The following is a 21459-nucleotide window of genomic DNA, read 5'->3' as shown; positions in this document are numbered from 1 at the left end:
AAGTAAGTGTATCTGTATACATATGTATTTAAATATATTTATTTTGCAGGAGGGCATGTCAGGGAAGGGAAGTTAAGGGTTAAGTCTCAGCACTATCACCACTATAGCAAAACAGGCCTCTCCTGTCCCACCCACTGCTCCCCTTGGCAGTGCATTTTAGTGGATCCACCTGTTCTGCTCCCTACTCTGTCTCTCCCTACTGTGGTGAATCCTCTCACCACCACCACCCCCACACCTCTGGCATACACCCAAGTTCTTCTACACAAAAATAAAAACAAAACAATAAATAAATAACACCTTACAAAGATGGTATTGTGCGTTGAAACAATGATATGATTTCAAGGAATAGGAGAGAGAGGGGAGTGTCCGCACTGTCCATGTCCCCCCCCAAGGTGGGCCCCATTTTTGTTGAACAAAAGTAATTTTCAGGAAAGCCTGCTACAAGACAGGCTAGTGCAGATTTCTTTTAGTAGGTGTTGTTTTCTGATAGCGTAACAGAAAATTGTGTCTACTGTAATGTTTCCTGGAGCAGACCTGCCAGATCCTCACTGTAAAAATAGCCACAGTAAAGTTCCCCAACTTAATTGACTCTTAGGGCTGCCTGTGCTTTTTCCATTTTTCTGTTATTTTCCCTTTTTTTATTTAGTGACTGTGAGGAGACTCTTGGGTGAGAAAGACTGTGAACGTAAAATGCAACCTGAGTTAACTGATGTTTGCTTAGGAGGGCCCAAATCTCTCTCCTGTTTCCAACAAAAAGGCTTTTCTGTGCATGGGCGCCTACTGCCCTCTTGTGGCAAAAGGCTATTACTACCGCCCACTCTGCTCTTAACTTCTGGCAGAGGTGGATGGGAGAGGCTAGGCGTCCACGTGGAGTTTGTTATTGTTGACCCTTGGTTTTCTTCATTTGACTGGGCAGTGGTAGGAGAAGGTACTGTCCAGTTTGGCCCACTCCAAGAGTAGCAGTCAGTCTCTCCATCTTGCGTCCAGAAGCTTAGACAAGCAGCTTCTCCCTGGCCTGTGGGCTCTTGTATAGTGGTAGTATGGTTTGTAGAAACAAGTTGGTGCTGTTCTCTCTCACCACCGTCGCTAGTGAATAGGAGATCTGCCTGCATTGTCCAGCAGAGGTCCCCATTCTAGGAACCCTCTGAAAATGGACTCGGCCCTCTTCCCTTCCAGGGCTGCGCTGGCGGCTGGTGCAGTCCTTGAGACCATGTCTCTTCACCCCCAGCAACAGCGACGAGAGCGGGAACAGCGGAAGCTGCAGGAGAAGGAGCAGCAGCGGAGGCTGGAAGACATCCACGCCATTCGGCGGGAGGAGGAGAGGCGGCAGGCAGAGCGGGAGCAGGTACAGGCCCCCAGCGACACCACACACACCCCTTCCCTCCCCTGCCCCTCCTCCTGCTCCTGCTGCCTGCCTCCCCTGCTCCCCAATACCCTTTCCCCCTTCTTTCCCCTACCCCTAGATTCCTCCTATCTTTTCTAGCTTCACTCTTTCTCTCTGTTTTCTCCCACCCTTCAACCCCCAACCCTGGCTCCCTGCCCTCCTCCTGTCTCTGTGCCTTCATTCCCCATCTCTTGGACCATCCCTAACTCCTCCCCTACACCCACCCTCATGGGTCCCCCACACTGACTTCCTCCTCATTCCCTGTGCCCTCTGTGGGGCTCATCCCATCCCATCCTCTCTATTACTCTTCCCTGCGCTCCTCATCCTCACCCCACTGATCCCTTCTCTTCCAACTCCTTCGCCGCCGCTGCTGCCCCTCTTCTGCCTCCCCCTCTTTCCCTGCCCTTTGCACCCCCACCCCACCCCCCAGGAATATATTCGTCACAGGCTAGAGGAGGAGCAGCGACAGCTCGAGATCCTTCAGCAACAGCTGCTCCAGGAACAGGCCCTACTGCTGGTAACGGGGTCCCCCAGCTTCCTCTGGGAAGACACATTCAGAGCTTCTTTGCCGGAACGGGATGGGAACACTTCAGGGGAAGGGGTCACCCAAGCATCCAGGGGAGACATCTCCTCTCTAGGCAGTTGGAGAACAGAAAGGGCATGCTTGCTCTAACTTCCAGGGCCACACTTCGCTGAGTCCTCTCTCCCTACCCTTGGGCCCAGGAATACAAGCGGAAGCAGCTGGAAGAACAGCGGCAGTCAGAGCGCCTCCAGAGGCAGCTGCAGCAGGAGCATGCCTACCTCAAGTCCCTGCAGCAGCAGCAGCAGCAGCAGCAGCTTCAGAAGCAGCAGCAGCAACAAATCCTGCCAGGGGACAGGAAGCCCCTCTATCATTATGGTCGGGGCATTAACCCCGCTGACAAACCAGCCTGGGCCCGAGAGGTACTCACTGCCGCCTTTGTCGCCTCAGTTACTGTCCTCCCAGTCCCACTGCCTGAGGCCTGATAACTGCACTGGCGGGCACTGAGAAGGGGCACATGGCATGGACCGGAGGGAGGAAGTGGTTGGGAAAGATCAGGCGGGATGTGATGTCGAGAACAGGAAAGCCAGAGCTGCCTGCTTAGCGTCTTTGCACACTGCAGGTAGAAGAGAGAACGAGGATGAACAAGCAGCAGAACTCTCCCTTGGCCAAGACCAAGCCAAGCAGCACAGGGCCCGAGCCCCCCATCCCCCAAGCATCCTCTGGACCCCCAGGACCCCTTTCCCAAACTCCTCCTATGCAGAGGCCGGTGGAGCCCCAGGAGGGACCGCACAAGGTGAGTCTCTCCCCAGTCCCATCTTAACACGTAATCCATAGACACAAGGAGCCTCACGCCCTGCAGGTACATGGTGTGTACATGGACGTGCGTACATGCACCCCCCCCCACACACAATCTTAGCCAGGGCTCACAGACTTCACCGCTTGCTGCTGCATGTGTCTCTTCCTACATCTTACCCATTCTCGGGGGCCAGGAGCTTTCCTTTAATGGATAATTGAAAGCCAGAGGCTTTCTGTGCCCCTTCTTCCCAGCCCACAGGTGGGAACGTGCCACAGAGTGGGCAGCCTACCCTCCCTGGTCTCTCCCCGCAGAGCCTGGTGGCACACCGGGTCCCACTGAAGCCATATGCAGCACCTGTACCCCGATCCCAGTCCCTGCAGGACCAGCCCACCCGAAACCTGGCTGCCTTCCCAGCCTCCCATGACCCTGATCCTGCCGTCCCCAAGCCCACTGCCACACCCAGTGCCCGAGGAGCTGTCATCCGCCAGAATTCAGACCCCACTTCCGAAGGGCCTGGCCCCAGCCCCAACACCCCAGCCTGGGTCCGGCCAGATAATGAGGCCCCACCCAAGGTAAGGACAGCCCTGTGGGACCAGTGAAAAGAACAGAGATACTACAGGGGAGGAAAAGGAGGGTGCGTAGAGGGAGCAAGTAAGGTGGGTATCCGAGAGAGATGGGAGAGAAGAGAGGGTTCAGCTTCTGCCGTGGTCCCAGTAAGTCACGGTTAACTCAGTGGTCACAGCAGTGGATGTGAGAATAGAAGAATGCCCGTGTGTTTGGGGCACACTAGGGACAGACTTCCTAGGTTAAAATCCCAGCCTCATCACTTTGGACAAATGTACCAGCTCCCCTGACTGCATAGAGTTTGTTGCTCCCTAAAGCCAGGAGAATAGCTGTCAGAGCCGTGTGAGGATTGTTCGTGGGGGTCCAGCACAGAGCTCGCATGCAGCACGCCAACTCCTCCTTCTCGCCTCAGGTGCCTCAGAGGACCTCATCTATTGCCACTGCCCTTAACACCAGCGGGGCCGGAGGGTCCCGGCCAGCTCAGGCTGTCCGCGCCAGGTAACTCCTGGGTGGAGGCAGGCAGCAGCCTAGGAAATGATGTGGGGGTGGGGAGGCAGAGGGGAGTTTGCCAGGTTACCCACTTAGGGGTGAGCAAGCCCCAACCCAGTCACCTCAGCCCCCTCCCCGCCCCTGCCCCGGCACCCCTGTGCTCCCTCCACAGACCTCGCAGCAACTCCGCCTGGCAAATCTATCTACAAAGGCGGGCAGAGCGGGGCACCCCCAAGCCTCCAGGGCCCCCTGCTCAGCCCCCTGGCCCGCCCAACGCCTGTAGGTAATGGAGTTGTTCACGCACTCACCCTCCCACCTGCACTTCTGCCACCTTCTTACCCCTGGTGACGGCTAACTCTGCGGTGCAAATCAACACCCCAGGGAGGGAAGCGCCCCATTTCCCTGACCCTTCCTCTGTCCCTCCTGCAGTAACCCTGACCTCAGGAGGAGCGACCCTGGCTGGGAGCGCTCGGACAGTGTCCTCCCCGCCTCTCATGGACACCTCCCCCAGGCTGGCTCGCTGGAGCGGAACCGTGTGGGAGGTATGTGAGCCAGGCTACTCTCGGGTCTGGACACAGTCTGAGTGGGATGCACCCCACCTTTGGCAGCTTAAGACCGAGACACCATCAGGGGCAGGCTGGGGACCAGGCTGGGTGTGGAGCATGGCACTGACCCCTATGTGGGTGTCAGTTTCCCGTGTTCTGCCCCGCCATATTGACGTATGGACCATATCCGTAGCCTCCTCCAAACTGGACAGCTCACCAGTGCTCTCCCCTGGGAGCAAAGCCAAGCCTGATGACCACCGCTCCCGGCCGGGCCGGCCCGCAGTAAGTCATCGGATGGCCGCTCTGGCCTCGCCTTCTCTGGGCTGGGCGCTTGGGAGCTGGGTGTGGAGCCTCCAATGGGGAGCTGGGTGTCAAGGGTGGGGCCTTGATTTATCTGTGTGAGAGGAAGAGCTGCTGCGGGCACGGCTGGCACGTCACCGTCACTAACTTTCCGTAACCTCTCTCCTGCCTCCCCCTGGCTGCCTTTCTTCCCCCGTGGCCCCTCCCAGAGCTATAAGCGAGCAATTGGTGAGGTTAGTGCCAAGGACCCTCTTGCGGGAACCCCTCTTACCTGCCCTCTCCTCTGGCATCCTCAGTGTGACCACCCTCCCCGCTCCCCTTCCCTTCCCGCCTCACACAGCTCCTCCCCTGTAGGATTTCCTGTTGAAAGAACGGACCCTGGAGGAAGCCCCCCGACCTCCCAAGAAGGCCATGGACTACTCCTCGTCCAGTGAGGAGGTGGAGAGCAGTGAAGACGACGAGGAGGAAAGCAATGGCGAACCTTCGGAGGGGAGCAGAGATGCCCCTGGGGCCCGGTATGGGGGTACCCTGGGAGAAGGAAAGTACTTGGGTGTGGGGGAGAGCTGGGACTCTGGGGCACATCTGGGGAAAGTGGTTCCCCTTTCCCCAGAGTGGAGACCCTAACCATTCTTGCTGGTCAGTGGTCAGTTCATCCTCCCCTTCTCTAGAGAGTGGGGTACGGGTGGGTGTTCCCTTCTCTCTGCCACTGTCCTGTCAGTGGGGCAGAGGGTAGGGGGTGACTGGACCAGCGTCACCCAGTGCTGGCACAGGACACCCAACAGTGGGGTCCAGGCTGCTCCATGAGGGCTGCTGTGAGTGTTGTGAACAGAGACGGACAGTCCTGGTCCTCCTGGTCTCGGCTGGTCCCTGAGGCCGTCGTGGGGCAGGCAGGGCCTGGGGGCCCTCACGACCTTCCTCTCTCATAGCAGCGACGGGGACACAGACAGCGTCAGCACCATGGTCGTCCATGATGTGGAGGAGATAACCGGGACCCAGACCCCCTATGGGGGTGGCACCATGGTGGTCCAGCGCGTGAGTGGGCCCTCCCCCTTCTTCCCAGTGCCTGCTGTGTGCCCCTCTTGGCCCCAGCACTGGCCACCTTCCCTCTGTTCCTTTAGACTCCTGAAGAGGAGCGGAGCCTGCTGCATGCAGACAGCAATGGTTACACTAACCTGCCCGATGTGGTGCAGCCCAGCCACTCACCCACGGAAAGCAGCAAAGGTCAAAGCCCCCCTTCAAAGGATGGAGGCAGCGATGTAAGCGGGTGGAGGCGGATCTGAGGACAATGGGCAGTTCTAGGGCGTGCTGGGGGAGGCACTGTGGTGGGCCTGGGAGATAATTAGCCAGAGTTGGGGGGGAGGGAGAGATCTAGGGGGATGGGGGGTACAAGCTGGGATCTTGTGTATTGTTCTGACTGTTGTCCCCCCCCCCACCACAGTACCAGTCTCGTGGGCTGGTTAAGGCCCCTGGCAAGAGCTCATTCACGATGTTTGTGGACCTAGGGATCTACCAGCCAGGAGGCAGTGGGGACACGATCCCCATCACAGGTGAGGACAGGAGTGCCACCATGACCTCTGGAGAGGGCACAGTGGGCAGTAAAGGGCCTCCCCTGTGGCCTGAGCATCTGTCCTGGCACAGAGGCAGCAGGCGCTTCTGAGACCCCTTTGGCCCAAGGGAAGAAGTGCTGGGAGTAGCCCAGGGACGTGAGTGACAGCACGAGGATGCAAGCCAGTCTTCTGGGTCTATTTCAGCTCTTCTTTGCACCCCCCTTCTCCATCCAGCCTTTCCCCTTCCTTCTGAGTACTCTGAGGAGCCAAATGTGGGTGGTGTGAAAAGAGGTGATTGAGAGGGCAATAGCCCACACCCCTCTTCTCTTCCTGCAGCCCTCGTGGGCGGAGAGGGTAGTCGGCTTGATCAGCTACAGTATGACGTGAGGAAAGGCTCCGTGGTCAACGTGAACCCCACCAACACCCGGGCCCACAGTGAAACCCCCGAGATCCGGAAATACAAGAAGAGATTCAACTCTGAGATCCTCTGTGCGGCCCTTTGGGGTAAGCCCGGGCTGGGAAGGAAAGGTGGATCTGTGGTGTTCCTGTGCTCCAGGTCAGGTGAGGGCCTGGCTTTGGCTCTGATCTGCCCAAGGGCTGCTCTTGTAGGGGTCAACCTGCTGGTGGGCACGGAGAATGGGCTAATGTTACTGGACCGAAGTGGACAGGGCAAGGTGTACGGACTCATTGGACGACGACGCTTCCAGCAAATGGATGTGCTGGAAGGACTCAACTTGCTCATCACCATCTCAGGTGTGGGGATGGGGGACACAGCGGGGAGGGGAAGGGGAACAGGAAGAAAGGCAGAGCTGGGAAGAGGAGGCTCAGCTCCTCAGCTCTCTGTGCCCATCTTCAGCCTGGGAGGAGGGCAACCTGTGTCCAGGATCCGGAAGGTGGGGCCAGGTTTTCTCACTCCTTGTGGTGCAAAGATAAAGGATGGAGGGGAGGCAGAAGCTGTAGCCCAATGAGAAAGCAAGTGTGTGTGTATGTGCGCGTGTGTGTCGCCCAGGGAAACGGAACAAACTGCGGGTGTATTACCTGTCCTGGCTCCGGAACAAGATTCTGCACAATGACCCAGAAGTGGAAAAGAAGCAGGGCTGGACCACTGTGGGGGACATGGAGGGCTGTGGGCACTACCGTGTTGGTAAGGAGGTCCCAGCAGGGTTGCCAGAGAACTCTGAGAGAAACAGGGGTGGGGGATTTGGGCCTAACAGCTAACAAAAGCTTTAAATGAGAGACTTGGGGCCAGTGTTTGAGGTTGTGGTGACAGGCCGATGGGAGGTGACTGGCAGCCCAAGAAGGAAGGTGGCTGCAGCCCTCCTCTCTTCTGCTCCCAGTGAAATACGAACGCATTAAGTTTTTGGTCATTGCCCTGAAGAACTCCGTGGAGGTGTATGCCTGGGCCCCTAAACCCTACCACAAATTCATGGCCTTCAAGGTAATCCCCAGCCTCAGCCCCCTCACACTGTCTCAAGGCCTGGCTCTGCCACCTGTGTCTCCTGAGCCCTCCTCTCCCCCACAGTCCTTCGCGGACCTCCCTCACCGCCCTCTGCTGGTCGACCTGACCGTGGAGGAGGGACAGCGGCTCAAGGTCATCTATGGCTCCAGCGCTGGCTTCCATGCCGTGGATGTCGACTCGGGGAACAGCTATGACATCTACATCCCTGTGCATGTAAGCCTGGCGGGGCTGCAGGCAGAGTAGGGCCGCCAGTCGGTCCCAGAAGCAAAACTCCAACCCCCTTCCCCCCAGATCCAGAGCCAGATCACTCCCCATGCCATCATCTTCCTCCCCAACACCGACGGCATGGAGATGCTGCTGTGCTATGAGGACGAGGGCGTCTACGTCAACACGTACGGGCGGATCATTAAGGATGTGGTGCTGCAGTGGGGAGAAATGCCCACCTCTGTGGGTGAGTGAGGTGCCCACCCACAAGCCCCCAGTCCCGAGCTAGCCCAGAAATGGAGTAGGCTGCAGCTGACTCACTGCCCCTCAACTCCTCTCCCCTCCAGCCTACATCTGCTCCAACCAGATAATGGGCTGGGGCGAGAAAGCCATTGAGATCCGCTCCGTGGAGACGGGCCACCTGGACGGGGTCTTCATGCACAAACGAGCCCAGAGGCTCAAGTTCCTGTGTGAGCGGAACGACAAGGTGGGAGGCCCTTTCCTCCCTCTGCCAGTGCCTGGTCCCACACTGGGCTGTGTCCCATGACCTGGGCGCCACCCCCCCAGCAGGGTTGGGGGAGTGCGGTTATGGAGTCTTCCTGAAAGGGGGCCCCTGGGGAGCACAGCATGTAGTCCCTCACCCTGATTTAGAAGAACTCTCCAGGCTCCCTCATCCCTGGGGTTCGGCCAGCTACCCTCTTCCCCAAGCACTTCTGCCTTCTGGAGAGGATAAGGGCCACTCTTAGACTATGCAGTTTTTCTGTCTTTCTCCCTCTCCCCTACTCAGAGTTAATTGAGACCACCCTGTCCCCCGTCCCTTGGTGACTTTTTCTCCTGCCCCACCCAGGTGTTTTTTGCCTCAGTCCGCTCCGGGGGCAGCAGCCAAGTTTACTTCATGACTCTGAACCGTAACTGCATCATGAACTGGTGACAAGGCCCTGGGCTGGGGCTGTCCCACATGGACCCAGCTCTCCCTCGAAGCCAGACTTCCCAGGCCGCCCTTCTTTCCCTTCCCTGGGCTTTTGCTTTTACTGGTTTGATTCACTGGAGCCTGCTGGGAACGTGACCTCTGACCCTGATGCTTTTGTGATCACGTGACCATCCTCTTCCCCAACATGTTCTCTCCCCAAAACTGTGCCTGTCCCAACTTCTGGGGAGAGGCACAGCTTCCCCTTACCAGGAATTGAGTGGGCCTAGCCCCACCCCCCCTTTTCTCCACTTAAGAGGAGAGTGTTTGGGGCTTGGACCCCATACCCCACTGCTGCTGACTGGGCAGGGCCCTGGGCCCCTTTATTTGCACGTCAGGGGAGCCGGCTCCCCCCTTGAATGTACCAGACCCTGGGGGGGGTCACTGGGCCCTAGGTTTTAGGGGGGTCACCAGCCATTCCAGGGGCAGGGACCATTTCCTCATTTTCTGAAAGCACTTTAATGATTCCCCTCCCCCAAACCCCAGGGAATGGAGGGGGGACCCCCGCCAGCCAAAACATTTCCCCCTTTCCACCCTCCCATCTCTTCTAACCTTTGCCCTCACTGGTGGAGGGAGGGAGCAGGGAGCTCTCACCCTCCGCACTCCCTTGCTTGCATCTGTATATAGTGTGAGCAGCAAGTAGCCCTGTCCCCTCCCTGCCCCCTCCCTCCTCAATGTAGTGGCCTTGGATATCCCGTTTGTTAATAAAGACAATTCAACCAGCTCCCACCATTTCAGGCCCATTTGATTCTGTCTTCTCTCATTCTCAGATACCAGCCAGGGTGAGCCAGCAGAGGGCAGAGAGAGGGGGCAGGTGAGGTGGTATCTGCAAGAGAGTCATAGGAGTGCGGGGTGGGCAGGGCTGGGTCAGGAAAACCTAGAGGAAATGACAGGACCAGGGCATCCTCAGCCTTAAACTTGGGGGACTGTGCTGAGGGCATCTGGTCCCTGCCCATTCCAGCACTGCCAAGCCAGAAGGGGGCCTGACCTCTTCACTCCAACCTCCCTGCACGCAAGTCCTGCAAAAGGATCTCTTCTGGTTCACTGTCGATAAAAGTAGAAGGTCACAGGGCTAGAGGGTCACCTAGGGCTGGGGCCTGAAAAAACTGGGTGGTCTGGAAGGCTGAATCACTGGGAGTTCTTGCTTACTGGAAGACTGGCACCCAACAGCCTACCTGAACCGTCTGCACCCTCCTACTGACCCCTGCACGGTGGCCAGACCTACATACACGCACACACAGAAATCCTCTTGGGAAATTTACAAATTAGAGATGATTACCTGCAGTGGGAAAGCATCATAATACTGCTGTAGCAGCAACTTGTTTTTCAAAATCTATTTCCTCCTGGAGATGGGTGGGAAAGTTGAAGTCAGTGGAGCCACAGGCTCAGGGCTACATACATGGCGGGAAGGGCAGTTGGGGCACTTGGTTGAAGTAGCCTCCGAGGAAGATGAGGCTGGAGCCCACGCTGAAGAGCACCAGAGCCGCCCAGAAGCAGAGGTTGTCAAGGGCCTTCCCCATGCGCACCCAGTCGGACACCTCCTGAGTAAGGGTGGGCAGAAACTTGAGTCTGTAAAGGCTGCAGAGTGCAGCAGAGAGTGGGGAACCTTTACAGCGCCCCACTCCGCCTCGGAATCCTGCCCCACCTCGCCGGTGGCCTCCTGGTCTCGCGTGCTTTCGGCCACGAAGTTCACGGCATCCACACAGCAGCGGATCTCCGGGGCCGCGGCGCCCAGGCTCTGGCAGAGGGTAGCTGGGGAGGGCAACACCGAGGTGGGATATTAGGTTCCTCGCCCGCTGCCGGCGCCCCCACTGGCTCGCCCGGGCCACCCAGCTCACCCGTCCAGGTCCCGTGCCGGTGCCGCTGCCCCTCAAACACGAGCTCGCTCCGCGGCTTTTTCAGTATCAGCTCCTCCGCGCGCAGCAAGATGCCCACCGACGACGCCCGCCTAGGGGGCGAGGCGGCCCGGGGGCCTCGGGGGGCACGCCCGAGCCCAGGAGGCGTGGCAGCAGCTCCAATAAAACCTGGGGGCGGGGCGCGGCCGGGCGGGGATTAGCTCGAAGCCCCGCCTGCCCCCCACAGCCTGCCCCCCCCCCCCGGCTGCTTACGTGGCGCAGCCGCCGGGACATGGCGTGGGTGGTGGGCGTCCGCAGAGACACGTTGAGCACGATGACGCAATTCATGACAATGAGCGTGGCAACCACCATGACGAAAATGAGGAACCTAGGGAGCCCGGAGTGCGTGACGTCACAGCCTCCCCTCTTCCCCGAGCCACAGAGGGGGCCACTGGCCCTCTGACCTCACAAACACACCTCTCCGCGAGGGATGGAGTTACTCCCCTCAGCTGCTCCTCCCCTGCTGGGCCAGGCGGGCGCCCCCGCCCTTCTCCCCCTCCTACCCGCCACGGCAGCCATGAAAGGGAACCCCAGCTCCCTGGAAACCCTGCTATGGGTCTACCACTTCCACAGCTCCACCGAGGTGAGGCTACGCCCAAGGCCCCGCCCAAGGATGGCACCTCGAGACCCTCTGGGAAGGTCCCCAGCCCTTCCCCACCACCTCTGCCTGTGACCCGCGGGCTCTCTTGCCCTGTTCCTTCCCCAGGTGGCCCTCCAGCCCCCGCTTCTGTCCTCCCTGGAGCTCGCTGCGGCCGCAGCCCATGAATATCTGGAGCAGAGTTTCCGAAAGCGCAGGTCCCCGGAGCTGCCAGAGCCCCAAGAGCCGAAGAAGCCCCCCACCCCGAAGCCCACGCTGGGGCTGGTGCTGAGGGAAGCGGTGGCCAGCGCCATGAACTTCGGCGCCACCTTGTTAGAGGTGGGACGCCGCAGGCTGCGGGGGGCCGGGAGGGAGGGTCGGGCGGCGGGAGCGGGGACCTCGGCAGCCGCACTGACTCCTGCACCGCCACTGCAGATCTCAGCCCTGTGGCTGCAGCAGGAGGTGCGGCGACTAGACGGCGGCGACGAGAGCGCGGGCGCGGGCCCAGACGCCGGGAACCCGGGCGGGGCGCTGGCCCGGGCGGCCCAGGCCGCGGGGCAGGCGGCGCGGCAGGCGGGAGCCGCGGCGGGCGCGGGCGCCCGGCTCCTCCTCCAGGGGGCGTGGCTGTGCCTGAGCGGGCGGGGTCTGCAGGGGTCCGCCTCGCTCCTGCAGCAGTGGCGACGCCACCTGGGCCTCGCGCCCCCGGGGAGCCGGGGAGTGCAGAGGGGGGCAGGAGCGGGGGCCCGGAGGCGGCGGCCCGGGGCGGCGCTGAGCTGGCCCGGCCCCAACAGGCGCACCCGGGGGACCCCCCGGCGGCGCGCGGCAGCAATGAGGAGGACGGGGGCCCGGGGCACCCGCCGCCGCCCTAACGCCACTCCGCCCGCAAATAAAGCCCAGGAGGGGACGAGACAGCCAAGGTTGCTCCCGGAGTCGCCGGTTTGGGGCCGCCCCCCCCGCCGCGCCCCCTGCCCCGCCCCCACGAGCGTCTGGCCCCGCCCCCTCCTTGGCCACGCCCTTGTGGGCGTGGCGAGGGAGGGCCTCACCTGCCCAGCAGGGGCACGCTGAGAGACGTCTCTGGGATTTTCTGGGCAATTAGAAACAGGAAGACGGTCTGGGCGAGCAGGACGTTGATGGAGACGGTGCATTTCTGGCCGCCGGCTGCGGGGAGCGCCCCGTGAGAGCCGGCCCCGCCCCTCGGGAAGGAGCCCCCGTTCGGGCGGGCGCAGCCCCTCACCCTGCGCCGGCAGGAAGTAGGCGAGCAGCACCAGGCCGGAGATGAGCACGCAGGGCACGATGATGTTGATGATGTAGAAGAGCGGCTTCCGGCGGATGATGAGCGTGTAGATGACGTCAGTGTCCCCAGGACCGTCGGGGGCGCCACCGTCGCGGCGGCGGATGACTCCTGGGCAGTAGTCGATGGCCCACTCGCCGTTCTCTGCAAAATGAGGCGTGGGCACCTGCTTCCCAAGGTGGGGCCCCTGGCGGGGAGAGGACGCCGCGGACCGGATGAGGGCGGGCGGGACCGGTGGTCTGAGCCGCTTGCACCCTGGGGCGTGGGCACGAGGGCAGGGCCCGCTGGAGGGGTGTTCCGTGAGGTGCTGCGTGTGAGTGAGGGAGCAGGACCGAAATGACAGTCGAGAATGAGCGGGAAAGGGGCAGGTTACAGTACCCCTGCCAGAGCCGAGCCCCAGTAACGCTGGTCTGGGACAACCCCACTCTGCAAGGCCTCTCTCTGGACCTCGTCTGGAAGTGGGATTTTCGGGGCAGGAGGGAGCCTCACCAGTATAGGCCTCAGTGTCGATATCGAGCTTGCTGATGGTCTCGCCGTCATCGTCCACAGCAAAGATGAACTCCACCTCTTCGGCATTGTACGTCTGAGAGCTGCAGAGCCAGGGCCCGGGGCCGCAGAAGCTCGGACCCAGGCCTGCCTTAAGCTCAGATGGGAAGCTTGGCTCGGGGGTTATTAAGCCCCACCCCATTATCCAAGCCCCGCCCCTTCTCCCACTCCCCCCAGGTCTAACCAGCCCCTGTCGCCCCACATCACTCCAACAGCGCAATGCCCCATCTCGGGTTAGATTTCCCCCCTCCACTCCATCTGGCCCCATTCCCTGCCCCCACAATCCACCATCTTCCCGGCCTCTGGGTAACTTCCCACCGGAAAACGAGCGAGCAGTTCTGCCAGTCGAAGGGGAAGTAGGTGACCTCTATGGCGCAGGTGCTGCGGTAGATGGCCGGCGGCAGCCAGCTCACGTAGCCACCCTGGTAGACCAGCACGTTGGCGTCGTAGGCCACGCCGAACTGACCGTCAATACTGTGGGCTCCGGGAAGTCGAATTTTTGCACAGGTCTGTGGCCACTTGGCCCTCCAAGCAACAACCTGCCCCAACCACAACCAGCCCAGCCTCTCCCCCCCCACCTCAACTTCCCTCCAGCCTGGCATTCTCCCAGTCCTCACTTATTTTCCAGCACAATCTCCGGTAGCCATACGAGTTCTGCAGGGACCCGCAGCGTTTCTATGCCCCCAAAGTCGTCCTTGCTGTAGTTGAGTCGGTAATCCTGCCAATCCTAACGGGTAGGGCACGGAAGGACATGTGCCCCACAGCTCCCACCAGAGGAATTTGAGAGAAAGGAGTCCCTTGGGCAAGACAGCACAGTGTTCCCCAGTTTTGACTTACGATTCCAATCCAGACGCTGGTGGTCAGGGTCTCCTCTTTCTCGTTCTGCCGGTGGGAGGTTCAGGACAGAGACGTGGGGATTTCAGCGCTAGAAGTGAGCTTTAGGGCTGCAGCGGTTGGGGCCAAAGCGGGGTTTTAGGTTTAGAGATGGCACTTGGGATGGAGAAGGGCAGTGGTCCCTTACCAGTGAGATGAGGTTGGTCAGGGTAACCTTGAGGGTGATGACCACAGTGTCTTCAGGTCCCCTCACTGGCCGGGATCCTGGGTCATAGTTGTCAAAGAGATGGTGATAAAGACGTAGCTCCTCGTTCTTCCCCACACCTCCACCTGGGGCGGGGGTCAAGCAATGGGGTCAGTGGAGATGAAGAGGTTAGGGGGTGCCTTGCTGCATCCTCTGGGTCTGTGCGGGGCTCTGCTTCTCTGTCTCTGAGGCTGTGGGTGGTTCTGTGTCTGTCTGTCTGTCTGTCTCCTGAACCAGAGTTCTGGGGACCAAATGTCCCATCTCAGTCTACATCTTGGTGTCTGTCCTGTCTTGTCTTTGACTTGGTACCTCTATACGTGTGTCCAACCACCCCCCCCCCCGACCCTTGTCCATACCGAGGACCTGCAAGAGGAGCAGGGCGCCGAGTACAGCCCCTGCCATCGCACTGTCTGGCGTCAGGGTTATTCTGAGCGGTTGCAGGATAGGAGAGGGCAGGCCAGGGTGTGTGGGTGAGGGGGAGGAGGGTGTTAGTTCCGGGCTGAGTGAGGGGACTGTCACCTAATCCTCTGCCCACCCCTACTGCAGCCAGGGACATCTTGGCTGCTTCCAGAGGCAGCTGCCCCATCCTCTGTTTCCTGTCCCCGCCCCATCCCAGCATCCTTTGCCTGGTCTTCAGCCAGCTCCCCGGCCAGAGGGCTGACTGTCTCATGACTGGAGCAGGCCTGATGCAGGCAGACAGGTCCTTGAAGAGCACCTGGAACCACAGCCTCATGGTGGGGGATGGGATCTTTTGAGTAAGCTGCCTTGTGCAGTGCTGTCTCTTGCCTCCTATACTCACCTGCCTGGAACACACATTACCACCACCCGTAGCCCTGCCGAGGTCTCACTGACGCGGTTTCTGCCCAGCTTAGCAAAAGCAGAGTCTCCATAAAGATCTGGTAATGAAACACTCAGTCGCAGGGGATTAGTCTGCAGTAACAGACTCCACCTTGCAAAGGAGACCCTGCCACAGTGCAGAGCCTACCTCCTTCCACCTCATCCCCAGGTGTGCCCACCCCCAAACCTGCCGGACAGGCCAGTTGCTCCCTGCTGCCACCTTGTGGCACAGTACTGTTCCCAATCAAACCATCAAACCGCGATTAAACTGATCGTTTGAGTGTTTCTTAAAGTCGTTTTGGACTACCTTAATCAGTCACCTGGGGTGTTTATTTTAAATTCAGACTCCCCAAAGAACTGTGGTTTAGGAGAATGGCAGAGATGGGGCGCAGCAATTTGTTTTGTAAGAAGCTCCTCTTACATTTCCTCCTGGGGAAGGTGGTGCTGCACTGAGCACTTACACGTTGCTTCCTCACACCAAGCCAGTAAAGCAATGACCACTGTCCTGAATGTGTGAAAGAGGACTCTAAGGTCAGGTCCTAGGTCACACAAGTAGATCTGCAGTAAATCGAGAGAGCCGCCAATCAGCTTCACTGATCACGTACAACTGTGTTCATTTCACACGTCAGAGAACACTTTCACATCCATTGCTTTTGGGTCTCCTTCCTCAACCTATGAGGTCCTTCATAACCACCCCTGTATTACCAGCAAGGACACCAAAGAGCAGAGGGCTTGTGTGCGGCTCCATTTCCCACACATCCTTGAAGCCTCTGATTCCACTGCCTTATTCCACATTTTCTGTTTCAGACCCCAGGAAGTCTTTGGCCCAGCTCACCTACTTGCACCGGGATGATGCACATATTGATTCAAATCTGTGCTGACACTTATTCCACAGTCTGAGTCAGGGGCTGGGCCAAGAGTTGTGATAGCTATTTACTCGGACATTAATGGGCATCTATAAGGTGCCCTGCAGAGGGCCAGATACTAAGATTATGAGGTATGAGTCAGACATGGCCTCAAGGAGGAAGGAGAGACCTAAGAACGGACAGTGACACCAGAACTGTCAAAAAGGTACAAAGCAGGAGCCATGAAATGGACTCTACAAGAATCAAATCCACGATCCAGGTGTCCAGTTGGCTTGCACAGGACTGGGGCCTGGACCCGTGTCAGAGGCTAAGGCTGCTCTGAGGACCAGCCACGCCTCCCTCTGCTCTGTGCTCTGTGCCTCTCTCCCTATCAGCCTGCCTCCTGTCTCTCCTTTGTACCCTCCCTCCTATTACGTAGTTTCTACTTTCTCGTAGCTCCTGCATCCTCCTCCATCACCATGATCTGGACCCCAAGTCAACCTCTTGGCTGCTCTCTGCAGATACAGTCGGTCCAGCCTCCACTGCCATTGCTGCCTGCTTAATGCTATGTGGCAGGGGGTGCAGGCACATACAGGTCATGGGGTTGGTTTAAGACTGTCCCATTTACCAAGAGTATGGCCACATGTCCAGAGCTTTCCACCACTTACCAACCCAGCCTGCTTCCTACATATCAGTTCCTATAACCCTGTCAAGATCCCATTCTCACTGCTTCTGAAAGTGACTGTACCTTCCCAGCAGGACTGAATCATGATGCTTCCCAAAGTGATGAAGCCTTGGAAAAACTCTCAACCAGAGAGTCCAGTGTCCTCGGGTTTACAGTTTCCTCCAGGGGGACTTTCCATCCACTCTCCAAACTATGGACTAAATCCTCAACTAAATAACATCACTGTATCACATGTAAGCCGTTAGTTACACACACACACACACACACACACACACACACACACCAACATCATACAAAAACAATGTGGCACAATCATGTTTGGATCAATAACCTGCACGTAGCACAGTAGTTTGGGGTGGAAGGAAAGAAAGTAGAAATCCTGTCCCTTGATCCCCAAACCTATGTGTTATACCGCTTGGGTTGTTGACCCCAGATATATGTCACATTCTACAGGAGAGCACTTTGCCACGAGTCCTGGGCCGGGGCTGGACCTCGTGAGTGGGCATCTTGCTCCACCCGGTGAGTCCCACGAGCATCTGTTGCAGAGTCAGCAGCAGAAAACCATTCCCTGGCAGAGTCTCCATAAGGGACTCTTTTTTTTTTTCCTCCCCACGTCCCCTCCCTCCAGCCCTCTCCTCTCCTCGAGGGCCTCTTATACTCCACCACCACCCCGCCCCCCACCTGCCAAAGCAGCCTGTCTGGCCAGCGTTGGCAAAGTGACCTGGAGTCTGTTTGCTCGGGCAACTGTTGCCTGGGGGACTGATTTCCTGCTGAGGGGTGGAGTCAGACACCTGACTGAAGCCTGAGTTTTGTATTTTCATAGAGAAAATTCCACAGAACTTGGATTGCCTGATGATTTTGTTTCTGGGGACTCCTTGATTTCCAAACTAGGTCCAAAGATCTCAGCTTAACAGAAAATCACTCTCTTCACCTACTAGTGCTTGGCTGGCAATGCAAAACAGCTGCAGCTGCCCCCAGCGGCCAGGCCTCTGCCACGCTTCGTTTTCTGAACCATCAGCGCCCTCACAGCAGAAATATTTCCAGACTGGTCTGAGGAGGGCCCCCTCTGCATACAAGAGCTCCTCTTTCTTTTGTGAACAGGGAGAGTGGGTTTGACTGAGCTCAGACTGGGAGATAGAGCAGAAACTCTAGTATGGTAGTTTGGTCAACAACCCAAACTTTGATGGCTGAGACTGCTGGTTTATTGTGTTCACGGCATACAGCAGAGAGCCCGGCACATATTAGGTGCTCGAGAAATATTCCTGAACAAGAAAGAATAAACGAAGGAATGAGTATGCTAGCTCAGGTTCTAGCTTCCCAGCACCCTGCTTTCCACTGAGAATTATTTCTCTGATAAGTAACCCCAGGGATCTGCCAGGTACCTTGAGACACCCCCTTCGTCTGGCCAGAATTAATGGGTCCAGGGGCGGAAACCCTATCCAAATAGCCAAAGAAAGTTCTTTCCTGCGAATTTTGTGAAACAGTAACTCAGAAAGTCAGTCTCTCTGCTGCAGGAACCATGAAATAGGAAGGTTAGATGGCGTGCGGTGACCGTGTTCATTCCTCAGCTCACATGGCGTGACAGAAAAGGCAGCCAATAGTCAAAGACAAGCAGGCAGGAAAGGACCTTCAACATCCTGGTCCCTGGTACCAGGACATCCTGAGGCAGGACTGCACTTGTCTCCTCCTGCAGACTGACTTCTTTGATCGAATGAGGTACCGCAGCACCTTTCTAGTCAATCCTCCATTTCTTGACTTAAAAATACTAGGTTTAAAAGTAATAAGCTGAGGGTGGGGGGTGGGGGGTTGTATGGGGAATATAAGCAAAATGAAAATGCACACATTGTGCAAAAGTGAAAAATGATGTAAGAATTATATAAAATAAAATTTAATTTAATTTAAAAAGTAATAATCTAGGCCTCCCCGGTGGCAAAGCATTGTGAAGCTGTCCGCAACCTCTGCAGTGCGGGTTTGATTCCTGGCCAGCCAGGGAGATTCCCACATGGCGCAGCAGACCTCTCCTGTCTTGCCTGCTGCTCCCCTCAGCAGTGTATTTCAGTCATCTGCCTGTTCTGCTTCCCACTCTGTCTCTGGTGAATCCTCTGACCTTCCCATGCCTCTGGCCTGTACCCCAGCTCTTGTATAAAAATAAATAAATCTTAAAAAAAAACAAAAAGTAATAAGCTATTACAAAGAAAACAAAATGCCGGGGCCTCCCTGGTGGTGCAAGAGGTTAAGTCTCAGCACTATGAAGCTATCGGCACCACAAGTTCAATCCCTGACCAGGGAGATACACACATGGAGCAGCAGACCTCTCCTGTCTCGCCTGCTGCTCCCCTCAGGAGTGTATTTCAGTAGATCTGCCTGTTCTGCTTCCCACTCTGTCTCAGGTGAATCCTTACCCACCCCCCCACACCTCTGGCCTACACCCCAGCTCCTGTATGCATAAATAAAATAAATTAAAAAAAAAAATAAAACATAATGCCCCATAACACAACACCCAGAAAAACGCTTCTGACAATAAAAAGGTGATAGATGTCATCTCTAGGACTGAAGAGTGCAGAAAGATATGAGAAGCAAAAGCTTTCTTCTTTTCACCCAGTCACTCTCCCCAAAGGTTGACAACATACTGTAAGTCCTAAAGCAAAGCCTAGCATATGGTATATATGCATAGAAACATATGTGTGCACTATAGGCATATAAAGATATACAAAAGTTGGGCCTCCCCTGGTGGCGCAGCAGTTGAGCGCTGGGCTGCGAAGCTGTGCGCAGCCTCTGCAGCACCAGCTCGATCCCCGGCCACCGGGCAAGGGTCCCACATGGTGCGCAGACCTCTCCTGCTGCCCGCTGCTCCCCTCAGTAGTGTACCTCGTCTGCCTGCTCTGTTTCCTGCTCTGGCTCTGGTGAATTCTCTCACCCTCCCATGCTTCTGACTGTACCCAGTGCTTGTATAAATAAATAAAATAAATCTTTAAAAAAAAATCTTTACAAAAAAAAAAATATACAAAAGCACCTGATGATGTTTACTTTTTGCAAACTTTTTCACTTAAGATATTGTAGATTGACACGTATCCAAGCATACAAGTCTCCCTCATTTTTTTTTTTTGAAAGATTTATTTATTTATTCTACACAAGAACCGGGGTACAGGCCAGATTCGCAGGAGGGTGAGAGGATTCACCAGAGACAGAGCGGGGAACAGAACAGGCAGACTGACTGAAATACACTGCTGAGGGAAGCAGTGGGCGTGACAGGAGAGGTCTGCCACGCCATGTGGGACCCTCACTGGCCAGCGGACAGCTTTACAGCGTGGGGCTCAACCGCCTGCGTCATCAGGGGAGACCCTCCCTCACTCTTTCTAACCACTGCAGTGTTTATGGTCCAGAAATCATTTATCCAGTTCCCAATGGACATGCATTTAAGATTTAAGAACTATTTTGATTTTTGCAATTACATACTAAGCAACAGTGAACATAGCTGTGCACTTACACTTTTGCAAATATATCCATAGGACTAATTCCTAGCAGCAAAATTGCTGGAGCAAAGAATCATGCATTTAAAAGCCAAAAAAAGGGGGCCTTCTTGGTGGTGCAGGGGTTAAGATGCAACCTATGAGGTTATCTGCAGCCACTGCAGCATGAGTTTGATCCCCACCCAGGGAACTACCCACATGGCGCAGCAGACCTCTCCTGTCTCTCCCGCTGCTCCCCTCCGCAGTGTATTTCAGTCTATCTGCCTGTTCTGTTCCCCACTCTGTCTCTGGTGAATTCTCTCATAGCCCCCGCCCCACACCTCTGGCCTGTACCCCAGTTGTTGTATGCTTAAATAAATAAAACTTTAAAAAAATTAATAAAAGCCAAAAAACAACTGTTGATGCTTTCTGTCAAATTGTTCTTCAAAAAAGCACACCCTCGGTTGGTATGAATACCAATCGAGTATGAGAAATGCCTGTTTTCTCAGGCCCTAACCCAGGACAGAATGTTATAAAATTTTTAAATTTTTGCCAAAACCAATAGGTGAAAATCCTATCTCATTCTTTGATTTACATATCTTAAAGAGAAGTTAAGCCTTTTTTTTTGTTTTGCTAGATATCCTGTCCATCTATATGTACTTCTTCTGAAAATTGCTTATTCAGATCAATGAAACAAAATACTATTTGTTCCAATATGTGAGAAACTATAATAATGCAGATAAAATATTATGTAGAAAGGGCATCCCCAGGGGCGCAGCGGTTGAGCGCTGGGTTGCGAAGCTGCCCGCGGCCTCTGCGGCGCTGGTTCGATCCCCGGCTGCTCCCCGGCCACCGGAGGAGGGTCCCACATGGCACACAGACCTCTCCTGCCACCCGCTGCTCCCCTCAGCAGTGTACTTCGGTCCTTCTGCCTGCTCTGCTCCCCGCTCTGGCTCTGGTGAATTCTCTCACCCTCCCGCGCTTCTGACTGTACCCAGTGCTTGTATAAACAAAAGAAACAAACAAATAAATAAATAAGTAAATAAAACATGCCTCTATTAAAAAAATATAAAAAAAAATATTATGTAGAAAGTAAGGTTTAATCAAATATCTGCCACTGCAACATCTGGGAAACCAATCATCAACCAGACTCATCTCTCTGCTTTCATGGGGTGGTCAGATAATTGAATGTAAAATGAAGCCAAAAAAGAGAATAAAAGGGAGAATTGAGGTATTTGTTATCTCAGAGGGGAAAAACGTTCTTTCTTCTCTTCCTTGGGGCCAACAATCAAAGGTCATAAAAAAAAAATACAGAAAACTTCTGTAGAGTCAAAAATATAAAATCAAAGGCAAGAAATGACAAACTGAGAGAAAATACTTGCAACCCCATGACTCATCTCCTCTATTGGGAAGTAACCCAAAAAGCTGGCCAGGTGATGAAATCACTGGGGCTGCTGGTTCTGTGGTCTGGCCTGGAC

General features: G+C 56.3%; 3 protein-coding genes across 8 annotated transcripts in view; 2 read left to right on the top strand and 1 right to left on the bottom strand.

Moving 5' to 3' along the window:
• Positions 1-9502, top strand: part of MINK1 (misshapen like kinase 1) — a 48977-nt gene extending 39475 nt beyond the window's left edge. The window contains exons 13-34 of one of the 6 annotated variants that reach the window (XM_054689783.1): positions 1229-1345; positions 1815-1901; positions 2108-2326; positions 2527-2700; positions 3015-3275; positions 3680-3765; positions 3929-4039; positions 4186-4298; positions 4495-4583; positions 4811-4834; positions 4956-5116; positions 5528-5633; positions 5720-5857; positions 6040-6148; positions 6485-6652; positions 6758-6901; positions 7158-7292; positions 7486-7586; positions 7671-7820; positions 7899-8058; positions 8159-8298; positions 8659-9502. In XM_054689783.1, coding sequence (XP_054545758.1) covers positions 1229-1345; positions 1815-1901; positions 2108-2326; positions 2527-2700; positions 3015-3275; positions 3680-3765; positions 3929-4039; positions 4186-4298; positions 4495-4583; positions 4811-4834; positions 4956-5116; positions 5528-5633; positions 5720-5857; positions 6040-6148; positions 6485-6652; positions 6758-6901; positions 7158-7292; positions 7486-7586; positions 7671-7820; positions 7899-8058; positions 8159-8298; positions 8659-8742 — 2877 coding nt within the window. In that variant the 3' untranslated portion in view covers positions 8743-9502. The remainder of the gene's footprint in view (positions 1-1228; positions 1346-1814; positions 1902-2107; positions 2327-2526; positions 2701-3014; positions 3276-3679; positions 3766-3928; positions 4040-4185; positions 4299-4494; positions 4584-4810; positions 4835-4955; positions 5117-5527; positions 5634-5719; positions 5858-6039; positions 6149-6484; positions 6653-6757; positions 6902-7157; positions 7293-7485; positions 7587-7670; positions 7821-7898; positions 8059-8158; positions 8299-8658) is intronic. The other 5 variants (XM_037494852.1, XM_037494854.1, XM_037494855.1 and 2 more) reach the window with 5 other exon arrangements.
• On the bottom strand, positions 9287-14567 carry CHRNE (cholinergic receptor nicotinic epsilon subunit). Its single transcript, XM_037493229.2, is given in 13 exon segments — positions 9287-10319; positions 10424-10530; positions 10617-10751; positions 10754-10802; positions 10887-11001; positions 12294-12408; positions 12485-12685; positions 13031-13131; positions 13406-13561; positions 13705-13814; positions 13925-13969; positions 14109-14251; positions 14522-14567. Coding segments are annotated over 13 exon segments (1473 nt in total). The 3' UTR covers positions 9287-10169.
• CUNH17orf107 (chromosome unknown C17orf107 homolog) lies at positions 11055-12119 on the top strand. The gene is made up of 4 exons (XM_054689454.1): positions 11055-11256; positions 11380-11589; positions 11686-11979; positions 12042-12119. The coding sequence occupies exons 1-4, from the start codon at positions 11104-11106 to the stop codon at positions 12117-12119; spliced, it is 735 nt and encodes a 244-aa protein (XP_054545429.1). The 5' UTR covers positions 11055-11103.
• Positions 14568-21459: the final 6892 nt, after the last annotated feature.

The sequence above is a fragment of the Talpa occidentalis genome, unplaced genomic scaffold (genome assembly GCF_014898055.3).
Source record: "Talpa occidentalis isolate TD23 unplaced genomic scaffold, MPIMG_talOcc4v2.1 talOcc4.7, whole genome shotgun sequence".
NCBI lineage: Eukaryota > Metazoa > Chordata > Mammalia > Eulipotyphla > Talpidae > Talpa > Talpa occidentalis.
This window is presented reverse-complemented; position numbering and strand designations above follow the sequence as displayed.